Source organism: Idiotropiscis lumnitzeri, chromosome 19, assembly GCF_059441095.1.
Source record: "Idiotropiscis lumnitzeri isolate Australia: NSW breed Sydney's pygmy pipehorse chromosome 19, RoL_Ilum_1.0, whole genome shotgun sequence".
In the NCBI taxonomy this organism is placed as follows: domain Eukaryota; kingdom Metazoa; phylum Chordata; class Actinopteri; order Syngnathiformes; family Syngnathidae; genus Idiotropiscis; species Idiotropiscis lumnitzeri.
Window position 1 is genome coordinate 3,380,874 of NC_142409.1, and position 18,488 is coordinate 3,399,361.

At 41.0% G+C, this 18,488-nt stretch overlaps 2 protein-coding genes across 5 annotated transcripts in view; one reads left to right on the forward strand and one right to left on the reverse strand.

Moving 5' to 3' along the window:
• The window catches only part of LOC148318153 (alanine aminotransferase 2-like), a 19,569-nt gene extending 4,641 nt beyond the window's left edge, over positions 1 to 14,928 (forward strand). The window contains exons 1-12 of one of the 3 annotated variants that reach the window (XM_088283575.1): positions 3,320 to 3,482; positions 3,596 to 3,773; positions 9,433 to 9,522; positions 9,645 to 9,753; positions 9,852 to 9,985; positions 10,394 to 10,637; positions 10,873 to 10,952; positions 11,038 to 11,174; positions 11,271 to 11,445; positions 12,188 to 12,343; positions 12,407 to 12,519; positions 12,598 to 14,928. In XM_088283575.1, coding sequence (XP_088139701.1) covers positions 3,627 to 3,773; positions 9,433 to 9,522; positions 9,645 to 9,753; positions 9,852 to 9,985; positions 10,394 to 10,637; positions 10,873 to 10,952; positions 11,038 to 11,174; positions 11,271 to 11,445; positions 12,188 to 12,343; positions 12,407 to 12,519; positions 12,598 to 12,688 — 1,476 coding nt within the window. In that variant the 5' untranslated portion in view covers positions 3,320 to 3,482; positions 3,596 to 3,626 and the 3' untranslated portion in view covers positions 12,689 to 14,928. Of the gene's footprint in view, positions 1 to 3,319; positions 3,518 to 3,595; positions 3,774 to 9,432; positions 9,523 to 9,644; positions 9,754 to 9,851; positions 9,986 to 10,393; positions 10,638 to 10,872; positions 10,953 to 11,037; positions 11,175 to 11,270; positions 11,446 to 12,187; positions 12,344 to 12,406; positions 12,520 to 12,597 lie in introns of those variants that run through there. The other 2 variants (XM_088283576.1, XM_088283577.1) reach the window with 2 other exon arrangements.
• Positions 13,007 to 17,986, reverse strand: pdia4 (protein disulfide isomerase family A, member 4). 2 transcript variants are annotated; one of them, XM_088283574.1, is made up of 10 exons: positions 17,727 to 17,986; positions 17,264 to 17,429; positions 16,915 to 17,120; positions 15,825 to 15,963; positions 15,273 to 15,478; positions 15,032 to 15,190; positions 14,501 to 14,652; positions 14,010 to 14,166; positions 13,709 to 13,942; positions 13,007 to 13,632 (listed from the first exon to the last, which is right to left on the reverse strand). In XM_088283574.1, the coding sequence occupies exons 1-10, from the start codon at positions 17,800 to 17,802 to the stop codon at positions 13,220 to 13,222; spliced, it is 1,908 nt and encodes a 635-aa protein (XP_088139700.1). In that variant the 5' UTR covers positions 17,803 to 17,986; the 3' UTR covers positions 13,007 to 13,219. The 2 variants fall into 2 exon arrangements, with proteins under 2 accessions (XP_088139700.1, XP_088139699.1); XM_088283573.1 differs by having other exon boundaries at positions 17,264 to 17,432; positions 17,727 to 17,985.
• Between the last annotated feature and the right edge of the window lie 502 nt (positions 17,987 to 18,488).

Genomic DNA, 18,488 nt, shown 5'->3' on the forward strand with positions numbered 1-18,488 from the left:
CTAAACTGCGTTTATGTCGAAACTCTGTAATGATACCAATGAAGTATGCTGTAACTTATCAGACGTTAATCTATACTTTGTATTTACCGTCATTTTTTTATTTGGTTTAATTAATTTATTACAAATGTAATTAGTTTTTGAAATGATTTTCATATTTCGAATTTGACTCAAAAGTGCTTTACATGGTGAAACGTGAGATAATAAAATAGAAATAAATAACAGCATGATCAAGGCAAACTAAAATTAAATCGAAATCACAAAAAAAAACTTTGCTATTATATATATATAAATTATATATTATATATATTATATTATATATAAATGTTTCTTTGCCTTGTCGACCATTAAGTTAAAATAGATAGAGATTTAATGGATTATATATATATATATATATACATATATATATATATATATATATCTAATCTCGTTGCACACTTGAGTACATTGACAATAAAGGGATTTCTAATTCTAATATATAATTTTTTTATATTTTTTTTGTTGTTTTTTTTTGTTTCCCCTTTCTGTTGACATAAACCAACCATGATGTCACTTGAAAAGAGAACCTTAACATCTTAATCCCGGTCACACACAGCTCTGCCTCTTGTCCGTCTTTTAAGTGCCCCTGTCTTGTTTGTAAAGACTGCTGTCTTCGAAACCTTTCCCTTCAGCCTAGCAAAGATCCTTCTATTTGATAACGCACCTGACCCTTTCCACCACCGCATCTCCTTTAACCTTTCCCTACCAGGAGACACATCATGTACTCTCCTGTCTGTTTCTCTCATCACCTTGGATTTAGAGGTTCAGTCTTCTGGATGCTCCTTTTTCCCGCCAGGAGCACAAGATGTAGACTACATAAATCTGTTTCTTCTCATCTGCGATGGCTATTAGATTGCCTCTACCATACCCTTTCAAGCTTTCCACAGTTTCATCACACAGAACAACGCGGAAGATGTTGAAAGTTTTAAGTGATTGTGTCGTTGGCACGCTGTTTTTAACTGTCTCCAAAGGCATTTCTGAGAATTTGGCAATCCATCCAACTGGCCGCATGACCGCAAACCACCTTAACCACACCAGGCCAAATCTCATCATACAGCGTCTGCACCTCTCAGATCATCTGAGACCAGTCGCCCCACAAAGTGGCTTGACTTGAGTTGTCAATTTTTTCATTTTTCCTATTAAAGAATATTATTTGTCTTCTTGGAAAACAGACAAAAAAATCCTTATCTTTGTATACACCTCATGGACTATTCTTATTGCTTACCACTCAACCACTTGCCACCCCAAAATTCGCTATTTTACAAGATACTTTAAGACTGTACAATAGCTTTGTGATATTATTGTTGAAATCCAGAGTCACTTTAGTAAAATGTATTCAGCAAAAACACTGTCACATAACAGACTATATTTGACTGTGGTGGCTTGCGAACACCAACAAGCAAGCGGCCGTTTATCTGAGGGCGTGTCAAAGGTTGCTTTACATAAACGGTTTGATGTAAGGTTTACCGCAATATTTAAATAACACGTTGTGGTTTCTAAATGTCCTCACAAAGTTGAGTGACCTTCCTAATCCCTAGACTGTGTCAGTGTGTCTTGTTTTCCCTCATGTTTGCAACACTCCTTTTGCCTTGAAGCTTAAATAGAACTGGGGTGCATCATGCACTTATCCCAAAAGGCCTGCTGACTTACATCACTTGCTTTCCTAAATGTCAGCACATTGCATGTACTCGAGTCTTCTCCATTACAACACAATGTGCCAGTACACGCCAAGTACGGTGAAGTACTTTAACAATATTGTATGTTTATAATGTTTTGGTATTCACTGATATTGGTATTATTGTATATACGACGGGTGATATTTTAGAGAACACATCCGTTCTTTGACCATTCTTGACCTTCAAGTTGTTCTCAGTTAAAAAAAAATCCTTTAAAGTGAATCGATGTTCTCGGCTCAAACTGTCGCCATCATAAAGCCTTGATTATTATTTTTCTAATTCTAACTTGTCATGTAATTATAAAGAGGCTCGACTATTGTCAAACTTGTTAAAACATTGGAGAAAAAAATGACATGCTTTTTGAGGTGAGGTTTTATTTGACTTTTCCCGCAACATTTTGTTTGCACTCCCACTTTTGTGATTGAGATTAATAAGTGATAAATTTATTGTTAATTGAATTACTTACAAAATGACATTACCATTTGGACATTTTTTGCTGCAGTTCGTGTATTTAATCTCATGATTGTTCTTTTGGACCTAAGGTTGTACTCATAATGTGTAACTATTTAGTTAGTAGTCATGGCAATTGTTGTCAGTGGAGACATATTCTATAAAACTTGATCCTAGCTAAATGTGTTTGATTTCCCACTGAGGAAACTGAGCTGCGAAGCAAATCCTTGCAATTTGGCCTTTGTAAAGAATGGTCTACAGTGGGTCAATAGAAAACTTTGTGTGCTGCGTGATGATTCCCACAAGCATGCACACAAACTGTTTTTAGTTTCAGGGTATCAAATGTCTTTCCTACACCCCTTCCAGGACATCTGTTAGGTTTAATGGCCACAAACAGATTCTGAACACTTAACACTCAACTACAAAATCAAACTCACGCTCTGAGCCTTTGAAATGCACATTGTTTCCTTCAAATATCTCTCTCGACATTAATTCAAAAATAATGTAATGGCGTTAGTTTTTCACATATTGCCCTTTATTGTACTGTGCATCTTGTGCAGTGTCTGCAGATTGATACTGTCGATGGCAACACAGCACGTACAGAGATTAACAGAGACGCTTCACAAAGCAAAACAAAACACGATAAAATACCATTGCACAAATACACCTTATAGAAATGTTAAGTAAATTAGATTAATGTCAATCGCTATTCCCAATGTGTTTCATATATACAGACACTGACCTAAATTTTATCGACATCGAGTAGGACAATGCAGGACAAACGATAACATTAAAAGATCGGCCCCCTCGAGTGACTGCTACTTAGTGAGTTGCGTTGACGTTAATTCACAATGACTTTATTGTGTCTGTTGGGTGGATATTATAGCTAACTGACTGAACGACTGATGACATCCTCTTGTTGCCTTTCAAGCCGTTGCGAGAAAAATAAAAACGTGCAGAATTCACCATAGAATAAAAGACATTGCCATATCTGACCTTTGTGAGGATGAGCGGCTTGGATAATGGGATTTTTTTGAAGGTTGACGTTGTAATACCGTATAGCTCTGGGGGTCGGGTGCGAAACTGTACCTAATGCTGTGTCCCCTAAGTGCGTTTCGCAAGAATCGCTTTTTTCCGACAGTCCATGAAGGCATCACACGCCTCATTGTAGTTCGTTAGACGTCAACCAACAGCGCGTTCAGCCGGTCGAAGGCGTGCGTGGTGTGTGTGCGTGTGTTAATATGAGACGGCAACTGGCTCAACTGGCACTTGAAGCTCAGAACACTTGTGGAGAAGGTCGTGTACGCCACCGCTTCACTCGTGCGTAGCCCGTTCCCCCTTCTTGGCTTTGTCCGGTTGGTAAACAGCCGTTTCCATGTTTACCTCCTTGTGTACACGTGACCGGTTTATTTTGTTTTTTGTTGTTGCTTCAGGTAGCGACAAGTCCTGCACAGCGTTGACAAAATGTCTCAGATGGAAGTCAATGGGGCGTCTTGCCGGGGCAAGGTGCTCACTTTGGACACTATGAACCCCAACATAAAGCGGGTGGAGTACGCGGTTCGAGGGGCCATCGTGCAACGGGCGGTCAAATTGGAGAAGGAGCTCAAGGAGGTAAGAAAAAGTCCTGGGTGACGTGGCTCTCATTTGTTGAGTTAGCGAGTAACTATTCCTATATAACAATTTCCCGCTCTTTTATTGATTGTTACACATTATTTAATGCTGTATTGCTTGCTTCAAAGTGTGACCAGGAAGTACACGTCCGTCAAAAGTTGTCAAGCTTGTGAAACTAATGTGCAATATGTAGAGTGTGCACGGTTTGCTATGGAGTTTTGTTCCTCTTGTGATGATGTAAGACTAATCATGCAAATCGTTGTGAGGGAACTAACCTATGGGAAAGCAGTAGTATAGTCTTAAATTATCTGTCCAGCCAAGGTGATCCATTTGTCACTAACAAGCTCAGTTTATATATATTTTTGATCTGGAAACTGACGTTAGTTATTTTCTTTTCTATCCATTCATTTTGGAATAAGACATGAAAAACGCCTACTTTTAATAATGAATGTGGCCACGCCCCCTCCGCTCTCTTCGCCCTTCACTGAGTTATTGAAGGGATGGAATGCAAACTCTCCATTGGAAATCTTTGTACTTTCATTGCTTATCACGTCAAAATTGGCACCAGAATTCATGTGGAAATCCCTACCTATGACCACTTCAACATATCAAAAAGATTAACCTCCCCGTGTCTAATTTATATGAGGATGAGGAACTGTGGAAGTGAGCAAAAGTACATAGATATTTGCTGGGAGGAACGTACACTGCTTCTTTGAACAGTGACGCTCCTAAAACCACCCCATCTAAAATCATGTACCGCTCCGCGATCCATACCCACCTGCTGACTGCTATCAGCCGCCATCTGCTTTCTGAGAGTTGACACAACTAGTCGGGGTTCAAGTGCACATTCTTGCTCTTGTCCACTTCAGCCTGTGTAAGTGGAGAATGGATCGGCACAGCATTTTTGATTTTGCGGCAGTGATCAGATGAGCTCATGTTTGATGTCAATAAATCCAAACTATTGTGCACAACGCTTTTATACTTGCACAGGTTGAAGTGGACAAGACTAGTAATGTGCATTTGCATTTTGGTGGTAATCGATCGCCATTTTAGACAACAGAACTGACAAAGCAAGCAATATTACCTCACTTGCCTACCTGCTGTGACATAGACCGCTGAGACCGGAAAAAAATAACAACCCGAGTTCCAAAAGGGGGCGTGCCTATTTGTCGTAAATCTCATCATAAAAAAAAAGAAAAACGACCTAAATCACTATAGTCTTTTTGGAGGCGGGGGCATTTTAGTACTGAAGTCATTTTTACATGCAAACCTATTATATAAGTGCCAATTTTAATCGTCAGCGTAACACGTCCCTTTAATTAGAGCAAATACTTGCCTGAAAAAGCACGGTGCATAGGTGGTTTGCATGTCTGCCTCACAATTCTGAGATTCAGCATTTCAATTTTTTTGCACAAGTTTGGGTGTTCTACCTGTGCTGCATTGATTGTTGCGTTCCAAAAAACTGCTAGATTACATGTTACATTCATTGAAGATTTGATATTCTATGGGGCACCAATTTGGTGTCCATGGACACCAGGTAGCCCCCAAGGAACCCATGAGTAACCCATGGGCCTGTTGCGAAAATAGTTCACCTCTGATGGGACATTGTGATTTTCTAGGAGTGTCCTATAATCGATCATTTGAAAATGCAGTGCTAGAGATTTATATAAATTGCATTATGTTTCCCAATTATTGTTCCAAATCATTAACATGATCCCTGTCTTCACATAAATTAATGTAATTAATTATTAATAAGGGCGGCACGGAGGACGCCTGGTAGGACAATGGCCTCACAGTTCAGAGTTACAGGGTTTGATTCCGGGTCCGGCCTTTTGGGTGGAGTTTGCATGTTCTCTCCGTGCCTGCGTGGATTTTCTCTCTTACCCTCGTGAGCAAAAGCGGCTTAGATAATGGATGGATGGAATGAATCCTTAAATAATAACTCGAGCTGTCACGAACAAATCTATTTAGAATCGGTTATCCTATCGTTTATTCCATACTTGGTTAATCAACAGTTACTGACAAATTGACTGTGAATTTTCATTCTATGTGTGAAATGACAAGTCCTACGTCTGTTCCAACATAAAACGAGGACTCTCTCTGCGTTGTTGTAAATTGCTGCATATCAGAAATCCTCACACAAATATGCCCCTGAAATGACAGAAAACAGCATACCAATGACATCCAAGCATACGAACGGCACACATGCCGTTTTTTAAAATCTGAACCGATGTTTTTAAAAATGCGTGAGACCCGTACATCCCAAGCAAAAATCCATATGTACACTATGCTTACTTCTCTTATCGTGTCCTCACCTAAACCAGACTGGCAGAAACAAAGAAAGTGACGTTGTTGTTGCAAACTCTTCTTGTCATTTCTATTGCGGTGAATGACTTTTGAGATGCATTCTACAAACTGAGTAGATCATGGAGAAAAAAAATCACTCTTAACAAACCCAGAGGACCACAAGACAAAAAAAAAATCATTCAGACATGCGATAATCAGGCCTTTGTTGAAAATAACTCATTTTCAGAGCCCGTCATTCAATTGAATCTTTGATCCGTATTAAATATAAACATGTCTTGGGAAAAACAGCGCCATCTGGTAGATAGTAACGATCTCCAAACAAAGTAATAGCCTGCGGACTAAATTATTTTTTTCTTGCATCACAAAAATCCCTTGTAGATAGCCGGCAAAGTATGCCACCTCAAAGCTGTGATTCGTATCGGAGATGAGATCAGGTGAAATTTAGGTCACATGGTGCGTACGTGGTGTACTGCTCGGATCTTTTCTTTATTTAAATACATTTAAGGAGCAACCGTGTAAATGAGATTGATATTGAACATGTACAGTTTTTCGCTGAGAATGTTCCGGAGTCCGGAGTGATGTTCTTGTTTTTTTTTTGTCTCACCCCACACCCGGACATTGCATCTCCTATTTACTTTCTGCTGTGGTCATATTAATCCACTGTGTTCAGCTTGGCAGGCGTTACAGTGAGACTTTGAAACATTGTAACGTAACACTCCCTGCAGTCTTTTGTCCTCAGAGCGCCCTAAGTGCTTTCGCCTGATTTGACTGGCGAATCCAGGGTCGTGGAAGAAAATGTGGTCTATCTCAAAAAGTTATTACATAAGAAGTGAGGGAACATTCTCTGGCCTCTTTTGTCTCACTGGCTTCGCGCGGCTTTCTCCTCCCCACAGCTGACAGAGTTCATTGGATGAAACTCTTGCTGTGAGGCCCAGCAGCATCCAAAGCTTTTTTTCTCTTTTAGGAGCTTCATAGAAAAACTACGCAATATTCTCGCTCCCGCTTATCTTATCACCAGAATAGACAACTACTCACAACTATGCACTGTAAGCAGGGTTGACTTATCTTTTTTTAAGGTGTGAGATAATTTGTGGTTGCTGATTATGTTTAATCATATTGTTATTATTAGGAATAGGGGAAAAATCAGCTCAGTTAACCACCAAAATACCCTGATACAATGCCTACACGGAGAAATTATATTGAATGCACACAAAAGAATCTATGAAATTATTGCTCCCCAGATTAAAAGGCACAATAAAGAGCTTCAATTCTTTAGGTCCAGTTTTAAATCGGTCATGAGGTTTTGGATCCTGAAGTTGTCATCTGGGCGAGAGCTTCCTGCCAGATCTCTGACTGGAAACGGTTTTACTGGCAGCTCAGCAGATTTGACGTGTATGTGTGTGCGTGTGCGTGTGTGCTGGCATTTATGGGCCTGCCTAAACCTTGGCCCTGATATGTGGCATGAGAGTGTCAATAAGTACATTTGGATGACACAATGAAAGCAAGCAAGTCAATTTGATTGATGACAATATTGTCTAATGTTTACCGTTTTCAGGTCAGTCAGTCTGGAAAGGTGCTTAGTAAGATATATACCAAAATGTAAACTAAGCAGCGTCTTTTCCTGCCTCGCTGGCCTGCCTGCTTCACAGGTCTGCGTTGTATAATCAGCGCCTGGTGGCTCATGTCCTCTTTCACCGTAAACAGCAGCCTCTTTGTTGCTTGAGTAAATGTGCAGCCCGGGACTAAAGAAGAAATGTGAGGCATCCAATCAGTTCAATGTTCCGTCATTTTCTGAACCACTTTCCATAATGACAAAATCTGCTTCATCACAAAGTGTGTTAATCTGCTTTGATTATCTGTTAGGTGGAAATCATATTTAGGCAGCGAAGAACTCCTAAATGTGACTAGCAGCTTGAGTCATTTTGCCTGCCATGAATTTTTACATGAACTGAAAATGAAAGCCACGTGTGAATAAGTTCATCTGAGGTCAGCAACAGTCTTTAAGTCCAGCATTATGCAATGCACGAGGGCGTCACTTCCCGAACGCTGAAAACTGACCAACATCCAAGCAAGCGTGTCAAATGATGATTTTTACAGGTGCATATGTTAACGTTGAAGACAAATTCTGTTTAGACAGCAGCGTGTCAAAGTCACTTGCAAAGTCCATTGTTGCATTGCATCATCTGATAAACGACAGCAGCTGCAGCCATGCTGACAGCCATACGCAGACACGCAGGAACCAAAGCAGAGCTCACGAGGTCTAATCACGACAAAGAGGACAATAAATAACAGAAGAGCTCAAGATCAATGCTAAGTGGATCGGGAGGAAAATCAAACCAAAAAGGCAAAAGATTATTAAGTTTGATTCACCACAAAGGTTTTTTTCTTTTTTTTTTTTTAAAGCTGAAACTGTCATCTTTTCAGCTCTGCTCAAAACGGTAGCGGCTGTGGCTCATCAGAGTTTTCTAGAAAGCTAAAAGACACACTCCAACCATTTGCCAGATGAATACAGAGACTCATGAGGTGATTTACATGCTGCACCATCAGCAGCTGACAAATGTCTGGTGCTGTTTTATAATGGTCAGTCTTCGGTCTTCACTCCAAGGATAAAAGTGCGGCCGTCAAAGCATCACAGTCATTAGCGTTAAGTGCTTCTGCTGTGATGACCTTCCGGATTTCGAATCTAATCCTCAGAAACAAACCCCCGGCAAAAATTATTGAATCGTCAGTCTCACGTGAGATTCAGTTCTTTCAATTTGTGTAAAAAAAAGGGTTTGTGTCTGAACCATGTTGAATAAATGGCTCAGTAGTTAAAATTTTCAGCACAAACAAATCAACTTCACATGAAACTATTTTACTTGCTTAAACAACAGGCTCCTGCGTTACTTCCCACACATCCCCCCAAATTTTTTTCAAATCCCAAAACACATGTGTAGCGGTTCATTGAATAATATACTGTAATTGCCTATAGGCCCCACCAGATGGCGCAAAAGCTGGAAAATTGGAAATCAAATTTTCTTAAATGAAATCAATTTGAAGATGCTACATTTTTCTGTGTCAGTTGAATTTCCGTTTGCATGACTCAAATGCTAGCGAAAGCTGATGTATGCTCTGCACACCCGCTCATTATGCGCTGCTTCTTGAGTAGAATGACAAATGTCACTTTATTTTACGTGCCAATGTAAGTGAGCACAGATGCTTGTCATATATCTACATTGCCAATTTTTTCTCAATTTGGTTGAAATATTTAGAGCGTGTCAGCGTTAGTTGTATTGGCCCTTTGTGTGAATAAACGCATCACTTAGTGTGATTGATTCTACTGAACTCTTGTGTTGTATTTTTTTGTATGCAGGGTGCCAAGAAACCTTTCACTGAAGTCATTAAGGCCAACATTGGAGATGCCCATGCAATGGGACAGAAGCCGATCACGTTTCTCAGACAGGTTGGGCAACTTTACTTCACAGCGAAGAGCTTTCAAGGATTGTGCAACTTGATCAAACGGGCAAATTATCATTGTACACTGCACCAGTTTGTATGTGAACATGTTTTGTTTGTCTTGCACAGGTTCTGGCTATGTGCGCCTATCCGGAGCTCTTAAAGGACGCCGCATTCCCGAAGGACGCCAAGCAACGAGCACAGCGGATTCTCGATGCCTGCGGAGGTCACAGTATAGGTCAGAACAACCCCTCCCCCCCCCTTTCACTCAATTAACATTTGTGCTCTCGTCAATAACTGACACACATGCTACACTAAAGTTAATTGTCATTCAAGGTGCGTACAGCGCCAGCCAGGGCATTGAGTGTATCCGTCAAGATGTTGCACGCTACATCGAGAAAAGAGATGGCGGAATCCCGTCCTGTCCGGACAACATCTTCCTTTCCACTGGGGCCAGCGATGCCATTGTGGTAAAAAGTCATTTGCTTGACCTGACGTTCCCAGCGAAGTGATCATTTAGTCACATTGATGGTTTCTATGGTTACAGCACCACCAATCATTCCACTTCCACGGTAGTTAATCGTAAACTTAGCTGTACTTTGCACATCTGTCTTGTCAATCCATCCGTTAACTTTTTGTCAATGTCAGTCCACAATTGTCGATGTGGGCAAAAGTATTGGGACACGTGACCATTATAATTAAGTAGACGAAAATAATTTTAATAAATTTATATAATAATAATTTTTTTAGAAAGGCAATATTTCAAGGGTGTCTGTTTGGGTTTTTGCTTGTCTTCATATTTAATTCAAAACAATAACACATCATTTATCTTACGGTTCGCTACGCTTGCAAACACCTCCCTTCCTCTCTTGTCCCAGACCATGCTGAAGTTGATGGTGAGCGGCGAGGGTTGTACCCGTACAGGAGTGATGATCTCCATCCCCCAGTACCCACTGTACTCTGCCGCCATCGCAGACCTGGGCGCTGTGCAGATTAATTACTACTTGGATGAAGATAAGTGTTGGAGCTTGGATGTGGCGGAGTTGCGAAGGTCCCTCCAAGCAGCGAGGGAGCACTGTAATCCCCGTGTGCTCTGCATCATCAATCCTGGCAATCCTACTGGTACCTTTTTAGTATTTGACATTTGTGAGATGCACACTTAGGTTGGACAAAACTTAAGAGTGCAGTTATTCTTGTTTATATATATACAGAAGCCTGAAATTTAAAAACTGTTGGCTAGTACACACTGACTATTTTTTGACATAAAAAGCTAGAATCTTAAAGTGGTTTGCCAATTTTTTTAAATAATCTTGTTCATTTTATGATCCTTCTCAAATCTGCCTTTCCCGTGTTGCAGGTCAGGTCCAGAGCAGGCAGTGCATTGAAGATGTGATCCGCTTTGCAAAAGAGGAGCGCCTCTTCCTCATGGCCGATGAAGTAATTATGAAAATGTCCTTTGAGTGTCATTCATGAGGACTTTTCTTTGATTAATACCGTTCACGATGCTTCCCCTTGTTTTTAGGTCTACCAAGACAACGTGTATGCGGAAGGCTGCAAGTTCCACTCCTTCAAGAAGGTGCTGTTTGAGATGGGACCAGAGTACTCAAGTACTGTGGAGTTGGCTTCCTTCCACTCGACCTCCAAATGCTACATGGGGGAGTGAGTTTTTCCCCTTCTTTCTACTGGAAAAGCTCAAACAAAAGCCTGCTTAAAGAATGCTGAGCTTCCACTCCCCATTGTGTCTGTGGCTATCAGGTGTGGATTCCGTGGAGGATATATGGAGACAGTTAACATGGACCCTGCGGTGAAGGCCCAACTTATCAAAATGGTTTCAGTGCGCTTATGTCCCCCCGTCCCTGGGCAGGCTCTCCTTGACTTGGTGGTGAATCCCCCTCAGCCTGATGAGCCCTCCTACACAAATTTCATGAAGGTCTGTATATATATCCCCACAAAGAAATATCCATGCAAATGTAACCTTTACCATTGCAAAAATTTAAATTCAGTATTTTACGCCGTCGTCACAATCAGCTCGAGTTAGATGTGTTCTGAACCATGGAGCGTTTCAAGACGTTTTTTGGACACTCAAAAATCCATTTCCAAAGTGTTGTAATGCAGTCTGAGTGATTCGGATCAATAGTATGGCTCCAAATCCATTATAAAGGATGCTGTTGGTGGTCCATTAGTGGGGTTGTCAAAGATATTATTTATTGCGTATGGATGCATTCTTTAGCGTCAACAATAAGTCTTCACGAGTTTGAATTTCTCATTTAAAGTAATTCAGGAAATGTCAACTTTCCTAACTTAATTGAAGTATACATTATATGTAGTACCAGCAATATCCTTTAGGGGTTGCACTTGGCAAACAATCAAAATATCAGGCATTGTGGTCATAGTTCTCTGCAGCGTCATTTTTGTGAAAGCATAAAGTGAAATAGCTTTTATTTTCATCTCAGTTTGTGGTCCGGTCGACATGTTTTGTTTAATTCAAATCTTTGTTGAAGCTCCCTCTTCCAAAAATGTTCTAAAAATTCTATCAATCACTCAGCGTATGCCGCCTCTGGCCACAAGAGGGTGACAAAATTAATACTATAAATAGGATCAAACCTGCTTTACTTCAAATGTTTAAAAAAGATGTCAGGTTGACGTGCATGACATGTAAAATGTCCCCACAGGAACGTACTGCAGTGTTGGACGCCTTGGCAGAGAAGGCCAGGATGACGGAGCAGATATTCAACACCGTACCCGGTATCAAATGTAACCCCGTGCAAGGCGCCATGTACACTTTCCCCCGCATCACTCTACCTCAGAAGGCGATCAACAAGGCCAATGTGCGTTCATTGTTTTAGATTCCATGTGTATTCCTTTTATGGAGCACCATGCTGACTTTACAGGAGGAAGTCCTACAACCTGACATGTATTACTGCATGAGGCTGCTGGAAGAAGAGGGCATCTGCCTTGTGCCAGGTAGCGGCTTCGGGCAAAGAGAGGGAACTTTCCATTTCAGGCAAGTACCGGTACATTCACAGGTGGAACTAGAAACATGATCAACAGTTACCAAAACTAACCATTGTCTTCTGTCCAGGATGACCATCCTACCACCGACTGAGAAGTTAAAGATTGTACTGCAAAATATCAGTGCCTTCCATCAGCGCTTCACTAAAGAGTTTTCTTAACAGTCATCAGCTTTTAACCGTTCCAAGAACCAACCTTTTAGAAGTGCCTTTATTCAAACAAATGTAGCTTCAAGATCTTACTTTGGCATTCATTATACTCGCTGTAGTTTTTACAATAGCATGTTTAACAATTTTCATTTCAGATTGCACTAACTCTTAGCCATCCCATTATGAAATGCTGCCACCCAAGTAGAGTAGTGATATGATCAAGCTGCCATTAAAAAGTGCCAACTGAAATGTAAGAAGCACTTTTAAAATGTGATTAAAATTTAAGTTTTTAACATTTATTTGAGGTAGAATCAAGAGGAGTCACAATGGTCCACAAAGCCATCATTTTGTTTTATTTAAAAAAAAGAAAACCTCAGAGCTCACATGCTTTTGAGAAAGCAGGAAAAAAAAATCTGAACCAACTAAAAATGATGAACTCTGTAATCCTCATAGCAACTCAGTAACACTTTTACACTGATGTTGGTTCCCTTCACCTCCCCCAAGTGTCCCTGGGCCACTGATAAGAGTCTGTATGTGATCTTTTCAAAGCTCGTCTCTTCGTTGCAACTTTGTGGCATGCTCTTTCAAAAACTTACTCAAGGCGTCCACTGTTCTGTCACCACCTTCAAATTTGACGGGCTTGTGTTTGCCGTTGCTCGGGGCAAAGTATATAGTAGGGAAACCTTCTACTTTATACTTGTCATTCGGAATGTCATTAGCGGTGGTGTCCATCTTGGCGATCACCAGGTTCTTCTCATCTTTGTACTTCTTGCCCAGAGCCAGGTAGTCGGGCTCCAGTTTTTTACAGTGTCCACACCAAGGAGCGTAAAACTCGATGAGGACATCCTTCTGGGTGTCCATGACGATCTCGTCAAAGGTCTTCCCCACCACAACCTTCACTGGTCCTTTGTTGTGCTTCGGCACAGGCTGGGACTTGATGATGGGCTTCAGCTTTCCTGTTGTCAAACAAGCGCATAATTATCTCTACAATATGTGCCTGGAACACTTATGTTAAATAAATAAGCCTCTCACCCTTTTTAAAGGCCATAATAAATTCCCTCAGCACATCGGAGTCAAACTCATCAGGCTCCATGGCGAATTTTTTACCGCCGTCAGCCAGAATACCAACGTTGACTTCCTCGCCACTCTCACTCAGGCCCAGACTCTTCAGCTCGTCTGCGTAGTCTTCCTCATCAGCGATGGCAAACGTGTAGTCGGGGAAGTCCTTTGCCACTTCCAGCACCTTGGACCTCCAGAATTGTGTGGCTAAACATAAACACACTTGTTTTAATGTCTAGGATTACCTAGCGCAGGCTTAGGCAACATGACATACCTTTTCTGTAGTCAAAGCTAAAGTCAACTCCGTAGTACACCACCACGAGTGGCCTCTTCATGTAGCGCTTGGCATCATTGCTTGGCTTTCTGTGGCCTACCAGAGGTATCATGTGCTTCTTGAAAAACTCTTGCACATCTGACATTGATGTGGAGTCCTGGAAGGTACAAAAAACAATAATAATTTTAGTTTTATCAGACCTGTCCTGGCAGTTACAAAAAAAATAATTCTAGTTTTATCAGAGCAGTCCTGGCAGGTACAAAAAAATAATTTTAGTTTTTAATCGAGGCTTCATATGATACAGTGTAGCTCTAGACCACTGCAAACAAATCCAGTAATAAACATTGTTACATCAATACCCCTGACAGTGTCAAAATAGAGCCTCATCTTTGCAAAGGCAGATATTTTTTGATAGAGCATTGTGCAAATGTAAATAATTTAGTAGCCATTGATTAAGTCAATTATGATGTAGCAGTGAGAGGAGTCAGTACCTTTACTGGAAAAACGTGTGAGGCTGGCTCATATTTGGAGCGGAACCTTTCTGGCTGAGCGATGACCACCTCACCAGGTGACGCCTTCAGAAGCTTGGCCACCTCGGAGCTGAATGTGTGACGGAAGGTGAAGTCTTCCCTGAGTGAGTTACCTGACACGCAGACAGCAGTGTGTCACAAAAACAAGAGCAGTAAAAAAAAAAATATATATCTCTCAAGGTAATGCATGGGGTTAATCAGCCTTATAAGAAAGGTCATTTTAGAACATTTTCAGACAGTTGCCTCAACCATTGCTATGTGCAAGTTAATGTGTCTTAACTTTAAATATTTCAAACAATTCTTGAGTTACTGTTTTACTTTGGACTCTTCATCATTGAAGAGTGACTATGCTGTCTTTGATCGGAAATAAAAGGTCTTCATTCAAAATACGTCATTGTGTTATTTGAAATTTTGTGCGTCAAAAGTGCTTGATGGTAACTGAGTACTGGATTTTGGGAGGAGCTGATAGTATTTGCAAGGCATCCTACTTACAAGCTTCAATATAAGTCTCGTACGCCGCATCCTGCTCACTGGAGAAGATGCCCAAAATGAGCGCATCGTCACCATCTTTCAGTAGTTCCTGCACTTGCCTGGTAGCCTGCACCTGCCTGGAAGGAGGGCCCGCCTGCTCGGCCATGTAACCCACAATTCCTGCATGCAAGGAGGCAAAGCAAGAACTGAGCGCAAATCTAAATTGTGTTCGAGGCCACCGTGCAGCATGTACAACACGCACCGTGCTGCTCCCTAGGCCCGTTGTAGTCGAAAATTTTGCCCTTCCTGAAGATCTTGAGGGTGGGGTAGCCGGTGACATCGAAGCGGGTGGCGATCTCATCTTCTGCGGTAGCGTCCACTTTGGCGAGGGGGATGGGCGGCGAGCGCTGGCTTAACTCCTTGGCTGCCTTCTCGTACTCGGGAGCCAAACGCTTACAGTGTCCACACCTGCAAGTGGTATACACCATGGTGATGGTCACGTTTGGGATTTTTCTTTTTTTTTTTTTTAAAGGGACATGAATGCTTCTTTTGGTTAATGTTATTTTACAAAATATAAGACCTTTATTACCATTTCTGAATGTGTTATATGAGCAAAATCTGCACAAAGTATTAAAGGATCAAGACACCTGGTGTATTGGAATCAAAAACAAGCCAAAGAAAAAGCCCTTAGTGAGTTATTACGTCAATTAATAATAGAGTGGATACTTGACGATTGTATTTTCATATTGTGACTCGAACCACTTTCGTGGGAGTTCATCTTCGGATGCAAAACTGACAGGTGGCTGGAATTTACCACGGAGCGTAGAACTCCACCAGGATGATGTCGGCATTGTTGACCGTCTCATCAAAGTTGTCCTTGGTCAGCACAAGTGTGGCGTCAGGTGGGGGCTTCCAATCAGGGTGAGCAATCTCTTGGATGCGGGCCACGATAGCTGCAGACAACAAAAGAGCGGCAAGATTAATTCCTAGCATGAGGACGCCGCAATGCTGAAATTGTAGATTCAGGATAACAGTGTGCATGCCATTTATCACTTAAGCTAAATGATGAGTTGGAAACTAAACAAGCAACTATAGTTCGTCCGCTGGTTGGCAACACACAGAAAAATTGGTTCAATTCTCCTGTGCCATGCCAGACAAGCTAGCGTTCCAGGCTAAACAATACAAATTCCATAGTAATGCTAATTATGTTGAGCCGCCCATCTTGCACACATACACAATGTTAGTATAGTACAAAACACATCCTGTTAGAACATTTGTGACTAGGGCTTTAACATTAGTGATTAGGGCTCAATTCTAACATTTAATCTGCATTACATTAAACAATATTAGTGTATCTTACACTAAAGCACTACTTATCGACTTCAACTCGAGTTGCCTAACTTTTATTCAACATTTTTTCTTGCAGGCTTTTAAGCATTCAGCAAGTGTGGTGTGAACAGTCGAGTTCGGAAATCATAAACCAGATTAAAACAAATCAAACATATTTGCCATGTTTCGCGAAATATGTAAACATATTTGTGGACTGCATTTTTTTAACACTAAACTTACCAAGACGCAATATATTGCGAAAAAAAAATGAAAATAAAGCAAAGGTTTTCTTTCCCTCATTGTTGCAGGCAGAGCAATTTGAAAATTGCATTCTACTACATTGCAATGTCAATTTGACTAATTGTTCAGCTAGCACAACTGTACTCTCAAAGAATGTCACTGCAGAAAAAAAAACAATGAACATTAAATACCAAAAAGGGTCACAAAGTACAAAATAAGAATAAATTAGAGGAGCTGTTATTAAAGAATTCTAACTTTGATCCCTAAATTGCGACCTTCATGAGTACTTTTTTCTTCACTAAATGTTAAATTAAAGAACAATTTGTATCACTTACCCTTCTCTGTCCGTTCTCCATCATAGTCCACAGGTTCGCCTCTTTTCAAGATCTTGATGGTGGGATAGCCCGATACCTCAAACCTGCTCCCCAAGTCCTTCGCCGCTGTGGCATCCACTTTAGCCACCGGGATGGGAGGATCATTGTCCTTTAGGGTCTGTGCGATCTTCTCGTACTCTGGCGCAAACTCTTTACAGTGTCCGCACCTGCACAAAAAGAGCAACACTTCAACCAGCAGGTACGGTATCACAAACCATATCAAGTCAACATATTTCCTTAACACCAATTCCCATTTCGATTACTGCATGTATATTTTCATTTATCCATACAATTACGTTTAAAAAGGTACCATGGTGCATAGAACTCAATGAGCACGGTGTCTTTGCCCTCCATGAATGTGTCAAAGTTGCCATCGGTGAGAACCAGCACTCCATTCTCCTCTTTGACTTCTGTTTCGTCATCATCGTCACCTTCTTCCACTTCTTCACTGTCCTCTTCATCACGCTCCTCGAATTCTTCTGGAGTAAGCAGGCAAAACATGGTAGAATTAGCAAACATCTTTGTGTAGTTTGAATCAGCTGGAACCAAGAGCGCTCCAAAAAATACGTTAACAATCAGAATATACTGTTTGATGTGGGCTTTCTCCACCCACCTGACAAAATAAGATGACATTTTACTGCTAAACTATCGACGTTAGCTATTAAGATTGCTAGCTAATTAGCTAATTTAAAAAAATTATTACATCAAATGTGATCTCTGCATTCACATTACAAAATGCCGATGCATACTATGAGTATTGTTTATAAACTCACCATCTTCACACCTGCATAAAGTCATAAAGTGAGCGACGCTGAGGAGCACAATGAGCAGCAACGCAGTCTTCCTCATTGTCCAAAGACGGTTGGCCTCGTTATTAACAACGATTAATTTGACGATTTAGTATTTGTTGGAATGTCACCAGTCTGGGTCAATCCCAATTTTTAACCGCAGGACAGCCTTTCAGCGTGGTGGTAACGCACAAGCTAATAATCGGTTCGCTAATCACGGCGTTGACCGCCTCTTCCGGTCTGCAACTTGTCTGACTTGCCACGTTCCGATTGGCCGTCCCCGCCGGCCTTCGTCCAATGGCAAGCCGCCACTCCACGAACCAACTGGAAACGTAGACGCGCGAGATTGGTCTGTTTTGTTGAATTGTTTCTAATTCGATACTAGAAAAGTGCTTTGTTTATATGCACGTGCCTCGTTAAATGACAACACACATTTGCAACGGCATAATGAGTGTTTATATTCTTCATCTCTGTAAAAACGTCGTTGTGTTCTTAGTGTTTCCAAATGTTTCTGCATAATAACTTAATTATTGCACCTGAGACTGCAGTACTACAACTGCAGTATAAACGAAATGTAATTATCAACACAAGCAGTTACTTACACCGATTATTATAACATGATGGAGGTTGTTGCTCAGTAATCCAGAAAGCTATGGAATGTACCACTGCACTCCCCAGCCACAACATTTGGGGACACTAATAACATTTGATGCGATCAAAGAAACAAGCTATATATATTTTTTAATT

Excerpts from the sequence above, each read along its gene's own strand:
- pdia4 (XM_088283573.1), bottom strand. The coding sequence starts at position 17,802 with ATGAGGAAGACTGCGTTGCTGCTCATTGTGCTCCTCAGCGTCGCTCAC. Across the intron at positions 17,433-17,726 it reads TTTATGCAGGTGTGAAGATG|AAGAATTCGAGGAGCGTGAT; the intron begins GTGAGTTTATAA and ends TGCTTACTCCAG. Across the intron at positions 14,167-14,500 it reads CACACGTTTTTCCAGTAAAG|GACTCCACATCAATGTCAGA; the intron begins GTACTGACTCCT and ends TGTACCTTCCAG.